Source organism: Parus major, chromosome 7, assembly GCF_001522545.3.
Source record: "Parus major isolate Abel chromosome 7, Parus_major1.1, whole genome shotgun sequence".
Classification (NCBI taxonomy): Eukaryota; Metazoa; Chordata; class Aves; order Passeriformes; family Paridae; genus Parus; species Parus major.
Window position 1 is genome coordinate 18615505 of NC_031776.1, and position 14751 is coordinate 18630255.

A 14751-nucleotide genomic window follows, 5' to 3' on the forward strand; every position below is an offset into this window, starting at 1 on the left:
TCATTCCCAAAGGCAAACACCAAACTATTCACCTTGTTTACCCAATTAAGTAAGATTCTTTCAATTATCTCCTACCTAATTGGAAGTCTAGAAGCAGTATCTTGTTTACATCTTCTAAGCCTTATTGCTTTCAGATCATACATAGGGAGCCCTCAGTACCCATACTGTACCCTTGCATACTAAGGCTATTTATAGAGCGCTTATATACTGAGTATTATGTGATGGTATCAGCAAAATATTGCTTAAAGATTATGCACTGAAAGGGAATATACAATAATAGATGTCAAATAATGAAAATAAAATAGAAAGTACCCCCCTTTGCCTATTTAGAACATTCATTTTACATAGCAAACATATATTCAACACTAGTTACTTGTGTGCTTAGTTAAACAAAGCCGACAAGAATATAAACTTGAAGTGAGAGTTAGCAACCATATTTTCATGATTTACACAACTACTAACAGTGATTCAGGCTTGTGACTGTTGATCTGAGAGAATCAGCAGAGAATTACCTTTGCAATACAGGAGCATGAACAGTATTCTTGAGGTCATATACTAATTTTTTTATTGACAACTTTTTTCATTTGTTGCTCTTTGTAGATGTATAGAACTTAAATATTTTCTACACCGTATTTATGTATTTTCCCTATTGAAGCTGTAATCTGTATCATTCATGATTCATGTGACCACTTTCAAAAGGTTGAAGTGACAAAAACCACTCAGTAATGCAAAAATATATTCTACAGAGTCCAATGGAAATAAACTTTTTTTTTCCTCATCTGACTTAATCAGAAGCTGGTTTGCTCAGGAAGCTCAATAAATTAAATCTAAAGCCTTGTTTATAACTATGCTGGCCTTTTTCACAGTGCCTGGGTACAGCCTACAGTTGTAGGTGATGTGATACTGTCACACCATTATGTAGCAGTTTAACACACAGCATCTATATATAAAAAAACCAAAATAACGAGTCTCACTATGTACAACTGGTGCTTGAAGCATTATCTAGCTAGAGATGGACAGAACTAAAAGACCACCATATAGCTAAATAAAGATGGCTGATTATACTTTAAAACTTAATTATGACCCAGAGTATTGGGCCATTTCTAACCATACTGCAGTGCACTTGCAATATTTCTAGGAATAAAATCAGCAACTAATATGTCTGAGCTGTCAAAGTCATTCTTGAGTGTAGTGATTTTGGATGTACTGGCTCCTTTCCAGGATGCAGTGGCATCCCCTTGGTTTAAATGAATTAGCAAAACTGCCTTTGCAGTGGGTTCTTGAACAGTTCACATCCATCCCCACATTGCTAACCATTTTGAAACTTAACCTAATTAAGTTTCTTTTCAGTTGTCCTCATTAATGAGTGGACACAGTACGGAACCAAGGCAACTACAGTCAGAGGCATAGCTGCGCTCTTAAAAAAAGAGAGAATGTAGAACAAATACTCAGTATGAGTAGGTATCTTAACAAAATTATACAGCTGCAGTGTAGCTAAAGAAGCAGCTATACACAATATGCGGAAACTTAACTTGCGGCTATTTTCACCTTTGCAGCTCATGATGAACATTTCAGAATTAATTCCAAGACCTAAACCAAAGAGTGCACCTAAGTTCCTCACCAGTCCAGCAAATGGAGTTGTGTCAATGTTTATCCAGTCTGGGTTGGCACACCACTTCTTAGCTTTTGGAACAGACCATAGCAAGTCAATATCAAGAAGCTTCAGAGACAGATAAAAACCAAGGGCAAAGATGAAAAGAAACAAGTTTGTCTTGATGTACATTCTCAAGCTTGCTGTCTGAATGGCAGGGGTATGCTCAAATGCTTCTGCCACAAGAATGCCTGCGGATTAGAAACTCAGTGTTACAGGGAACAGCACACTTGTACTTTGAAGAAGCATTCTCTACAGTGTCCCTGTAGAATTTGACTTTTGAGGACAGAAGAATATATCTAAGTAATAAATACCTATGTGTGTGTATATACATATATTTATATATATATATATACACACAATTTATCACTTTTGCAGTACATTACAAAACCTTTCCTCCCACTCAAAACTGCTACTTTGGAAAAAAATAATTAAATACCAGGCACTACATGGTTTTGATATGAGGCATACCTTAAGGCCTGACTGCATCTCCCAGATGACAACCTATCAAATATTAGATGTAAACTGGAACATTCCTTTCCAAATGAGTCCCTCACTCAAAGACTGGCTCCAGCAATGCAGAATTCAACACCAGTTCCCACACAGGCTTTGAGTGTTGAAGGAAAAGACACAGAACACACTTATCTTCTCTTGTACTCATTTTATCCTGGTTGTGAAGAGGGAAAGCTGTTAGCCAGGGCTACCCAGGCTGCCCTGCATCCATGAAAGAGAACATGAGCAGGAAGCCCCTGCTCAATGCACCCTCTTTAAAATCAGATAGATACCAGAGATACTGCTCATTGTTTGGACTCCTTGAATACCAATTTATAATATGCTTAAGTGACTCTGAAAAATGTACTTTAGCATTTTAAATCACCCACAGAGTTTGTCTTGCTATTTACCCTTTTTTTCTATTTTGGCCTAGGTCTCTGTTGTTTGTCCACATTTCAAAAATGCTATTTTGCACCTGGACATTTATTTGTAGTGACCAAATAACTTCCTCCTGAGGGGAAAGGTCAGAGCCATGTAGGAGCAACTCCTTTTCTGATATCTTCCACAGAGACAGCACAGTTGAAGATCAGATGCAGCCAGTACAAAGCAGTTAGAGTTAGTCTGAGGCAGCGTGGACACATTACAGTCAGCATTAACTGGCAGGTGGACAAGGGCTCACTCCATTGTTAATTACATAGCCAGCAGGTATGTTGTACCTCAAAAATTTTACCTTTGGACTATTATCAAATCCCTGATTTTCCAGAGAGTAGAGGGCACCACTAGGGCTGCAAGACGAGTCCAACTACTAAAAATCTCTTGTCTTCCTTCATTTTTTAAAAAAAGTTTGCATATAGGTTAAAAAGAAAAAAGAAAAAATAGCAACATTACCAGCAAATACTCCAAGAACAACTTGATGAGGGAAATGTGTTGCTATGAATACTCTTGAGATGCACACACTGATCTGGATAATCCAAAAAATACTCCAGAGGAATGACCATGTTAGTCTAAGAGGGAAAAGGAAGATGCTTAAAAATTAAGACAAGATATTTCATCTACTTATTTACCCCAAGCCCCATCATGTAAGGCTCATGCTTTTACCAGCAGAGGTTTACTAAGTGGAGCAGTTTAGAATCAGATGTTTAGAATCAGATTAAAAACTAGAAGTCAGTACTAAAACATTATCAAGAGCGGTTACAGGAACAGACCTCAGAAGTTGCAGGTCCAAGACACCTCTGTGGTTTAAGTGATGAAAATCATCAATTTCAGATTAAATTAGGACTAATGCCTTAAACATATTTCTCATCATGAAGTCATATCTATATGCAAAAGCTCAATTATTTCATGACAAAATTGACAACGTGAAAACAACCTTGTTAGCCTTAGAAAGAACAGCCATCAAAGCAAATGCAGGACTTTCCCACAGAGCTGAGCAACACATTACAGTGAATTTCATCAACATTATGTACACTTGCTTTAAAATGGGCGAAGGATGACCATCAAAGCAGTAAATTTATGTACTAACCAAAAAAATCCAATACATAGTGGCAATTATAGAATTAAAAATTTCCAGCACTGAAGATTTAGGACTGATTCAGAGATATTGTATGCAATGTCTGTAAATTGATAAATACCAGCCTATACAAACAGATAAATCCTCTTAATATACTTTTTATTCAGCTGAAGTGGATCATAATAAAAGGTTGGGGTTTTTTTTACAAAATAGACGAAACTGTGAATATTTATTTAAATGAAGTCCATTAAAAACATAGCATGTATATAAAGAAATACCTGAATATAATGAGTTGGACTCATGGAAAGACACTGACCTGTGAAGGGTAACAGCTGATTTATCTTTCCATCTAACTGTGTACCTAAGTGCTGCTGTGACCATTACATACCAGACGCAGGATGATCCCATGGCATGTCCAGATGGGCTTCCTAGTAAAAACAAAAAGGAAATACTCAACTCAAGAATGAAGACTGTGACAGCTGTCATACAGAAAATGTTTACTGGTAGTTACTCAGGCATCTAATAATTTAGAAGGGAAATGGGTAACAAAGACTGAAAGAATGTGAACTACTTCTCAAAAGTTAATTTTTGCCATATGAAATTTTCAGAAGGTTCCTCTATAGGGAATCCATAATACTTGTCTGATATCCAAAAGGTAACAGCTTAATCATTTTATATTGGTGTGAGTTAGTATCTTGATAGGAAAACATAGTATTTTCCCATTACTTGGATTTAAAAACTTAAAAAAGCATCTAGGGCTATCTTAGAGATGCAGTGTGGAATGTAGAAATTATGTATGAGGATAACATGAGAAAACTTTTTATGAGCTTTCCCATAATTAATGGGAGCAAGAGAAATTTAGCTCTTTGTAACATTCTAAACTAAAGTATCGGTATAATTTTAGATAAGCCTTCCAAGCTGCCCTTCATCTGCTTTCTGCAAGTTACCATGTTGTTAACAACTGTGAGCTGTGTCTCACTAGCAATATTACAATCCAGGTAATTAATATTTTGGGTAGTTTTGTAATAATTTTAGAAACATACCTGAAGCATGGAAAATCTGTGTCTTTTTGCTTCACTTTGATTAATTTTATAAATTTTAAGGTGCTGTACAAGATCAGCCAGATTAAAAGTATATTGTCAATGAAACCGGCACATGAAATGATGCTCTAATTGCTGTACCCACAGGTACAGCACACAGTAGTCTATAACAGGGAACACTCTCTAATATAGAGAACAACAGTGATTTCTTTTTAGTCCATGTTATAATAATATATGTGTAATTTGTTTTAATTTAAAAAAGTAAAATTTAAATTTTACTGGAAGCAATATGACGCCACAGAGAAGTTCCTACAACAGTGAAAATCACCAAAAAACTGACATGACATGCTGACATGATGCAAGGGAAGTGATTCCTAAAATTAGTCTGTCATTTCCTTTCTCGTGTTCACCAGATTCACATTCAACAAATCAAAACAGAGAAAGAGAAAATTAGACCATTGGAATCTGTAAGTCTGGGACCTTTACATCTTGGCTTTCTGTGGAGAAAAAAGAGAAGGGACAGGGTTATTTCACTGTCAGAAGAAATAATTTTGGCTTAAGAATGTGTTATGAAGCAGCACTACCTAGTACTGTGTAGAGTAAAAGAATATTTCAGTGAAGTACCAAAGCAGAAATGTCTAGGTGGGACAAGCACAATGACTTCTGACTCCCTGCATTCATTTTTGCTATTCTGCTTGGCAGTACATTTAGAGTCACTCTACCAGCTCTTTTGTTAATTTTCTAACAGATGTGCACTCCTGAACCTCACAACGGAACAAACGTCACTGATGAGGAAACAGTAATGTATGTCAACAGAGGAAAAGTTTGTATTTGTTATCATCTAGGAATAATATTTCATAGCTCATTTGCAAATAACCTACTCTAAATAGCATAAATTCCACCTTAAGGTTTAGGTTCTTAAAGTTTTATAAATACCAGAAAAAAATGGCTGCAGGGTTTTAGTTCAGTTAATTCCAGATGTGCAAATCAAATTCAGGTCCTAAACTGTTTGCCATGTAGTCATATGAACAGTTGCCTCAACTTTCCGTTTTGCTGAGACATGGAGTTTGGGGTTCAGGCTATCCTAGCAGTATTTGGATCTGCTTTTCTCATGTCTGTGGATGCTTCTCTAATTTTTTTATATAAGTTGCTATTTAAAAAGTGTGTGAAGTACCACATAAGCTCACACAGTGATTGTGTGCACATAACAGCTGTGCTGACTGCACCTCCTCTTGCTAATGAGAAACAGGTCAGTGACAGTCTTAATGGTCCAGCCTAAGTCTGGAGGTGGGAAAAAATGTGGTCACTGTAAGTACAAAGAAGGAATCAATATTACAGTTGTACCCACTTGACAGAAATAGGAATGACCTTTCAGAAAGACAGTAACAAGAAGAAACACCTGGTTCAATGAATCAAAATGAAATACACTGACTGTCTCCTGCGCCAGGGCTCAGATCTACACAGAACTGAATGGGCTCAGCTCTGAAGGCTTTTGATAGGATCTGAAGGACTTTAATACTTTTTGTTAGGTCCCAAATGAATAAACTTGAAACAGAATGCAGATAAAGAATGTCACAGAATGTCACATAAAGACCAGGCATTACACAAGGGCTTAAGCTTCTTGTTCATAATTACAATGAGATGTAATGCAGGATATTGTCAACAAAATACAGCTATGCAAACTGTTTAAGAGCTTTCAGTGGTATCAACAAGAGGAAAAACACACAATTTCCACAGTCAGTATCTTCTTGCACAACAAATTAAACTAAATTCAGTTAGCTCAAAGCCAGTTCATCATATTGCACCTATTAGGGCTGCACAAGTTCATTTAGCTTCATCAGTGTTGCATTTGATTTCCACAGAGAAGATAATGAGACATAAAAAATAAAAATATATTAAAAAGGTACATTTAAAAAATATTTTTTCCCCATAAGTTTTTACACATACTCCCATGCACAAATTCAGTGTCACTCTCTGGTTCTGGTTCTTTTCCACTTGACATACATTATATAATCGATTGCTGAGACTATTGTTATTTACACTGAACCACCTACTTAGCTTTTTGGGTTTGAATATTTCTTGCAACACCAAACAAGCCCTCAAACTCAACAGCCTGGGCTCTGTCTTGGAACACATTAAACAATGTACTTCACGAGATTTATGAAAATTTCTTTCCTATATGCCAGTTCATTACAGTAATAGTTATTTTTAAAGCAAGTCCCCCTCCCTTGCATCTTTTAAAGGCAATGAAGGAAATATTCTGTCATACAGCAAATACCTACCTATAGTATTTCTTCCTTTTCCTCTACTTATTTTTTTGTGCTATTTTATACATGAGCTCTGAGATTTGTGTATCATATAAGACCTTCCAAACTGCCATTCTCTCCCCTTTGAAGCCGCTATCCCTATCAAAAGTACCAAGGTAATCTCCAACATTTCTTACCTGGTCCAGTTTCACATGTTATAGGAAACTGTTCAAGGCATGGGCTTGATTGATTAGGATAAATCATTGTTTCTTGCACCCACCAGTAAGGGCGATGACCAAATAAAATCCTAATAAAAAATAAAATAAAATAAAATGAAGCGGAAATTCAATAAAAATATTTTTACATTAGAAGGCCTCAGCAAAGCATGATAAATAATCTTACAAAGAATATGAAGAGTTGTATTTCCAAAGCTATTTTATAATAGTTCTGCAGGTTCTTCTCATCTTATTACAATGCTATTTCAAACGTATCTTAAATATCTTCATTGTGAACTCCTATTTGATGGTTATCAGGAAAAATCTACTAGTACATTATTCACAGAAAGTTTTCTAAACTTCAGGAACATATAGTTACTATTATTAAAAATACCAAATTTTAAAACAAATTCAACTTCTTACCATTTAAATATGAGGTTGAACCAATCACCAATGACTGCCACCCATATCATTTTAGTACCAACCACTTGGTTGAGCTGAAACCAAAGAGGAAAATAAATTGAAAATATATTCCGGGGATCACCAACGTGTGACATGAAATTAAGAAAATCCTGGTAAGCCCTGTAGTCCCTCTGTAAATGCTGAATGATAAGCACTCCATTGCTGTGAAGGAGATCCATCTTAATGGATTAAACTGTACTTGAAATAGAGTAAAGTTCTTTTAATCTTAAATTTCTAGTGACAGAGAATGAGAATCATGGAGGGGAGCTATTAAAAAGTGAGAGAAGGTGATTGACATTGCCTTTATATTATATTGGCGTGGTGTACTCAGCCATTCCCAAAACACGTGGCTCCAGATCTCCAGGAAAGCATATGAGTTTGTTAGCACTGGAAAGCTTTTTTGTTTGCAAATTTTAATTGTAGGAAGCTAAGTGAAGTACATGCTGAGCAGCAGCAAATTGTGGGGAAAGTTTTATGGAAGCACAATGTGTGATTCGTGCAATCCTTTGTATGAACAGTTGGAACATGTTTGCTTAAATTTTTTCACAGTTCATTTCTCTGCAGGATGGACATTAGCAATGTGTGTACTTCATTAACTGTTGTCTGTATAAAGGATAGAAAGAATACACAAATTACTTATCTTTGCAGAGCTGTCACTGAAGCTGTACATTTCACTTTGAAGTAGAACTTGGCTGCAACTTACACTTGCACAACACATTTTTTTTCAGTCAGGGAAAATGCAACTAGTATCCATATATCAACCATGCTGTTGAGCTCTAGATTTATTTTTAAAGCAACAATATTCTTAAAATACTGAAAAACAATTGTTTCCTTCCTACAGGAGACCCGTTAATCCAGGGCCCAATGCAGATGATGCTCAGTCTCTGAGTCATCTTTTGGTACCGCCATTCTTGGGCATTGCTTACATGACGCCAGTCCTACGCCCCCTCTGCCAGAAGGAGCCGCAGCCCCCGCTTCTTGCTGCCCAGCCTGACAGAAATGAGACCTCCTTTACAAACCAGAGCAAGGCTGGGAACAGATAATCAGGAGTATTTCCCTGGACTATTCCCAAGTGAAATACAGTCGTTCTCCAAAGCAAACAGCCAAGAACAAACAGATTCTGCCACACAGCAGGAGTTTAAAAGATTACAGCAGACAATATATTAGCATATCAGATTTATCAATATTAGTACTCATAACTGTAGCATAGAATATTATGTTCATTTGAGGTGGCTTCATGAAAAGAACTTTTTCTACAAGAGATTAAATGGATACTAAAGGCCTGATGATACCAACTTCTATTACTATCAGAGGAAAACTTCTAGCTCTTTATCAGGCTCTAATATTCTGATGTATTCATATCTTCTGTCAAATTATTATCTGTGTATCTGAAACAGTGTGAGTCAGAAGACAAAACCAGCTCTATATATATGTACTGCACACTTCCCTAATTTCCATGCACTTCAAGCTAAACTGCACAAGCTGTGGATACAAAGATATGAACTACTTAACAGTTTTTGCTAAGAGGGGTTTAATGGCTTAAGAGGACTTCATGAAGTGTGATCAGGGAAGTCAAATGGAAACATTAAGTAGATTCAAAAAATAAGGCATGACAATTAATGGACGTAGAAGATGATTTCCTGACACAATCTCACATTTACTTTAACTGCTCCCATTTACTTTAACTATTAATAGTCTGGTTTCAGAAACTTTTTAGCAGATTTAAATCCTCTATGTTTATTGCTACCAATTGCATTAAGATAGGCAGCCTTAAAGTTAAAAGTTTCTATGCACTGCTTCTGAATAACTACAATATTTTTCTATGTACTGACCAAATTATTCACTTCAACTAGTATTATCTGATTTCAGGGGAAACCCTTCAAAACTTAAAATTTCAGGACCTTTCAATAAAAATATTTCCTTGTTTTTCAGCTGAAAATATTTGAGGAGGTTTGTTTCTTGTCAAGTTGTATACCTTACTGTTTTTCAGTGTCCATCAAGGCAACTGTCACAGAAATGAATGGATGGAATTAATTTTCTCTCTCCCAGTACTTCCCCGAGACCATACTTGTTTAGAAATCTCTCTCTAATAACTCTTTTTACCTTATTGCTAAAGAATATGTTCTTTTGCTACATTTTTTTGTTGCAAAAGCATCTTGCCTTTAAAGGTAAGACTTACTATAATAGTAAAAAACCACTCTTCTAGATATGTCTGGGTTTAGTATGCAAAAATATGGAGTATCTGAGGTCTTCCTCTATTTTTCAATCTATTTTAGCAAGAACAGTTAGCTTCAAACATGAGTGCAAACTCCAAGTCAGTTGGCAGCTGAGTAACAGACACTTCTAGTACTTGGTTAAAAGAGCAACAACTATAATGAGCTTAAGTCTAAATAACTATTGTTCTATTAGGAAAAAATATTTTGCAGTACATAGGTTCCCATCAAGATACAATTTAATGTCCTCAGGAGAGTATATATATATACCAAGTAATAAAATAGATCATTTTACAGTCCCTCTTTAATGGTGCCACTGTTAGTCAATGATATCCACAGGATGTGCAGAAGCATTACAGTAACTTTTTACCTATTTGCTTTATTTACAAGTTCAAACCCACTCACCCATAGTATCTATGCACTAAGACAGTGATACATCTGCTCAGGATGAACTCCTCTTCAGACAGAACACCTCAGGCACACTTTGGCTCTCCAGAAACTTTGCAAATTTAATGTTTGAAGATATGTCTTGATAATGTTTCAGTAACCTCTTTTAGTATAAATGCTGGAGACCTCCTGATATTAATTTTCAGGATTTTGCTGCTGATTCTTATGCTTAGATAGAAAGACAAGCACCTTAGACATAATAAAGACTAACAGCTAACAGGAAAAGAAAAGATTTTCATTTTCTCCTATGTTCTTTCTGAGTGTTTCAGAAGTTCCTACATCTGCACCTTAGAGCTACCAGAGGAATCATGTTTTTAAAGGATGTTTAAAATCCTCAAGAAATCCACAACCTACAAAACAGACACTGAGTAAGTTTTGGAACAGGTAATCATGTTTCTGTGGGACAGGCAGTTCTCATTGTGCCTGGAATCACTTATGATCCTGCTCCATCCAAGAGGAAATCAATAACTGACATACTAGTAATCTCTTGTCCTGCCTGTCATATTTCACAACCAATAAAAGTAGGAGACACTAAAGACTTTGCAAGTTGTAATAACCAGCAAAGATGGTGAAACATGTCTTGAAATACTATATTTAATAATTTGTTTGACAAAGGAGAAACACTTCCTCAATAGACCTTCCCTTGCTCCTCTATGTAGAGCACTGCAAAAAGATTCTGTAATCCCCCTAGTGCTTCAAAGTCAGTTGAGATAATACATGAAATAAAACTATTTGCTGTATTTTAGTATAGGGAATTGCAGGGAAACCTAATGATCTATACAAAATGGTCAGAAAGTATAGACAATTAAGTTTTTAAATTGAATCTTTCTCTTATTTTGATATTGGAGATCCAAAGTTTGGCCTTCACATACATTAGTTTTTAGTTCAAAGCAAAAGCCTTTCAAATGCTATCTGTTCATATATTTTTTTTAATTTATTCATAATTTTTTTGATTTATTATGTTTTCTAAGACACACAAAACCAGAGATTTGTATATGTGTGTGTGTGTGTATATATATAAACACACATAAAATGTAAAAACAAGAGTCATGCTGATGATCCACTGAAGGGAGGATAAAATGTTTACAGCTACCTTGCACTTACATATTAAAACAAATATTACATAACAGTCAGATGCTGTTAAGTAAATGTTTGCAAGGGAGGGAAAAGCCATCAAAGCAAACATTTTTTGAAACACTGTTAATGGAGGCCTGTGCACAGGCCCTAACTTTCTGGTACATTATGCTTAGTTAATTGAACAATAAAATTAATTTCCAAACCAGTATTTCCATTGACACTGGATCAACTACAAGGATTAACAAGCAATTTACTAAGTTCACTAGCAGATAGTATATATAACAGCTGACAGGTATTTTCTCAGGTGTGAATGTTTTCCAAGTGGAAACACTGAGAAGATAAACCTTAATTTTTGAATTAGGAAAAGAAGAATATTTCAAGAAGCTTGTACACTGTCTTTCTCTCATTTTTTACTTTCTTTCTAATCCTATGCCCTTAAGCATTCCTCATTGGACTCAGGCATTTTTAGGGCTGGACTGACCAATAGAGGTTTAGCAATAGTTAACATGACCCAGTCTCCTCTTCATTCTGCCACCTTAATCAGATCCTCCCTAATTAGTATAGTCATTACTCTTTGCTATAAAGTTAACTATGCAAGCACACAAAGCTAACAAAACTAATCTGTGCACTCTAACAATAAACAGACCTGCCAGACCTTAATACTTGTTTACAATACTAAAGTAAATTAGTAATGTAAATTACAAATTACAATTGCATTACATTGTTTTTATAAGTGCAACAGTATATATTACACAAACAATGCATGGAATTTAATTCTGGCATGTCCATGAAAAGGCCACATCTAAGGAATTTTACTTATTTTAAGTATGAAGGGCTACCTTTTAGGAACTAGAAGAAACCTAGGGAGGATAAAATTCTTTCAAGTTCCATGAAACACAGGCAGAAATGGAACTGAACCCACCAGGGCAACAATCTCCAACCCAGTTTTTCAACTCCCTTTCCAATAAGATTCCTGTCTTACTGTCATTCTCTAATGCCTGAAAGTAGCCTGTTCTAAATTCTTAAAACCCTATGTCAACCATAGCCCGGGGAGTCAGAAACCTGCTGCAAGAAGTAGCTGAGTCTGTTTATTAGCACCAGCTTGTCAATTTTGTGTTCCTTTAGAATGTCCTCCTAAGCTGCAGTAGCTCTCCAACCCAACCTAGACTTTTCAGCTGCCTCTTAACCCAGGATGGAACAGCCCAGAATGGACTTTCTGTTACCAATAAAATAAAGCAGCAGATTTTTGTTGGCAACATTCTGCCCTTCAGTCTGACACTGCAGGGAACTGCCACCCTGTGGCTGCTGCTGTGCTCCTTAGAACCTCGAGTTTAACCAAGTAACCTGTTGATAAAAGGACACCTGTGAAGAGCTGGAAAACACAGAAGAGGGGTATATTGCATAGTTAGTTGTCTCCAGTCAAACTCATAGTGTTAAAAACAGGGTAAATAATTGTTGAAACTTTTTTCCATCCCTGGCTACTCTGTGGCTTACTAGGACAGATGTTTAGAGAAAAATCATTTCAGAACAATTGTCTGGGTTAAAGCAGGGTGGCTACCAGCATTTCTGTCTATGGAGCCTTGAATCAGACCCAGCAGAGGACTGAAGAAGCATCTGACCGCACTAGTTTGGGCCATGAGGCCACATTCCTGTTTGTAGCTGGCAAAAACCATCAGTTTGTACTGAAAACTAGGACTTGTCAAAATCACCGTGCTTCCCTGAAATACACACTTGGTAAACTGATGGTGGACTGTAGTGGGAGAGGTTGAAGATAGGTTATAGTACAGTTCATGTCTCTCAAAACCTCTAAATCAATTGGAAAAGAGAGCAATTAAGGTATGGATTCTGCCAGTAAATGTCACAGACTATATTTAGTCTTTGGTGGGTGGAACTGTGAAACAAAGCAATAGTACTAATGAAATCTAGAAAAACTTCACTGATGAAGAAAAGATACCTAACATTTTTGAGCTGGTGCCAGCTACTGTGGGGTGAACTCATTATCTGTGTTAATGAAAGGATTCAGAAGAGACCAGCTGTAGAAACCACCAAAAGATAACAGATTAGAAAACAGGACTTGTTTAGCTTAGTTTAACTTGTAACTACTAAACTGCAGGGCCCAGGAAAATTGTGTATTCAGAAAGTTTTGAGCTTAAATAATAAAGGCTAATGATGTCAGAGGCAACACTGAAACTTTATACTAACAGCATGCACGTGGCCAAGCAAGAAATGTTCCTAAATAAAAAAAAGCCATAAGGTATAGGTCCATAGTGCCCAAATTCACACATGGTTCAGTAATCATCCTTGGACCAGCACAACTTCAGTCCACTTAAGTGTTAAGCAGGTAAGAAACATAAGCTTTAGGAACAATGCTGACAAAGCGGTGAAATCTGGAGAACAGTGTGTCCAAGTCAAACAAGACAGGAATACAGTGGGGTAGAAGTGTTTATACAAGAAGTTTGTACCAGAGTAATGGAACTAATAACTGGTGATCCCAGTTCAGACTTTACTGTGCATCCCACACGTGGAAGATAGATTTTAATACTTCTTTACAGCAAACCTCAAAGCCATGCTAAATATACATTATTCTGGGATTATCTAAATAGCACTGGCATAAAGTAAAATTAATTCATTAGCTACAGTAATAAAATTATTAAAAGTAGCTTTCACAATAAACTGAAGTCTGCTACCTTGGATCACAAAGTAGGGCCTACCAAGAGCTAAAAGGGAATATAAATAATTGGAGAAAAACCAGTCGCACTATCATAAAGAGGAAATTCACTATGACACAGATTTATGTCAAATGTTTGACTGGGTACAGGCAGGGCTACTGTATCGTGGTTTTGTTCACACTAAAAACGACAGCAATTACCCCTGCAGGGCAGTCTCCTGTCAGAATGAGCTTCATGCACATTCTTGATAGAATTCAGGCTAATTAAAAGGCAATTCGGAAACTCGCAAACTTTAAGACCGGTGACCGCCCGTGTGTTCCGTGAGTAAACCAGACACTGGAAACAAGCTGTGGCTTCAGAGGAGCCTAAGTGAGCCGGGCTGTTTGTTCAGCACGGAGCACACTGTTCCACTTCCTCGGCCCTGCCGACGTCCCCTAACAAAAGCTGCCACCAGGCAATCCCATAGGGCAAGGGACGGGCCTCCGGCCTCCCATCTCCCTCCTCCCGCCCCCTCACGGCCCCGGCCCCGCCCGGCCCGCCCAGCATGGCGGCCATGCCCCTCACGGCGGCCACGCCTCGCGTTTGTTACCACAGCAACCGCCCGGGGGCACGGGGCCGGGCTCAGCCAATCAGCGGCGCGCTTGCTGCGGGGCGGGCGGGAGCGGCCGTTTGTGGCGGGAAGTGGTGAGGACCGGGCGCGGCGGGTGCGGGCCCAGCGCGGGCGGGAGG

At 37.3% G+C, this 14751-nt stretch overlaps 2 protein-coding genes across 2 annotated transcripts in view; one reads left to right on the forward strand and one right to left on the reverse strand.

Moving 5' to 3' along the window:
* Positions 1–452: 452 nt before the first annotated feature.
* G6PC2 (glucose-6-phosphatase catalytic subunit 2) lies at positions 453–8411 on the reverse strand. The gene is made up of 5 exons (XM_015634273.3): positions 7578–8411; positions 7137–7246; positions 3970–4081; positions 3032–3147; positions 453–1842 (listed from the first exon to the last, which is right to left on the reverse strand). Exons 1-5 carry the CDS (start codon positions 7793–7795, stop codon positions 1331–1333), a joined length of 1068 nt encoding a protein of 355 aa, XP_015489759.1. The 5' UTR covers positions 7796–8411; the 3' UTR covers positions 453–1330.
* Positions 8412–14641: 6230 nt separating this feature from the next.
* Positions 14642–14751, forward strand: part of SPC25 (SPC25 component of NDC80 kinetochore complex) — a 4164-nt gene continuing 4054 nt past the window's right edge. Inside the window, exon 1 of the mRNA XM_015634280.3 lies at positions 14642–14706. The gene's annotated coding sequence lies outside the window, so the exon portion shown is untranslated. The remainder of the gene's footprint in view (positions 14707–14751) is intronic.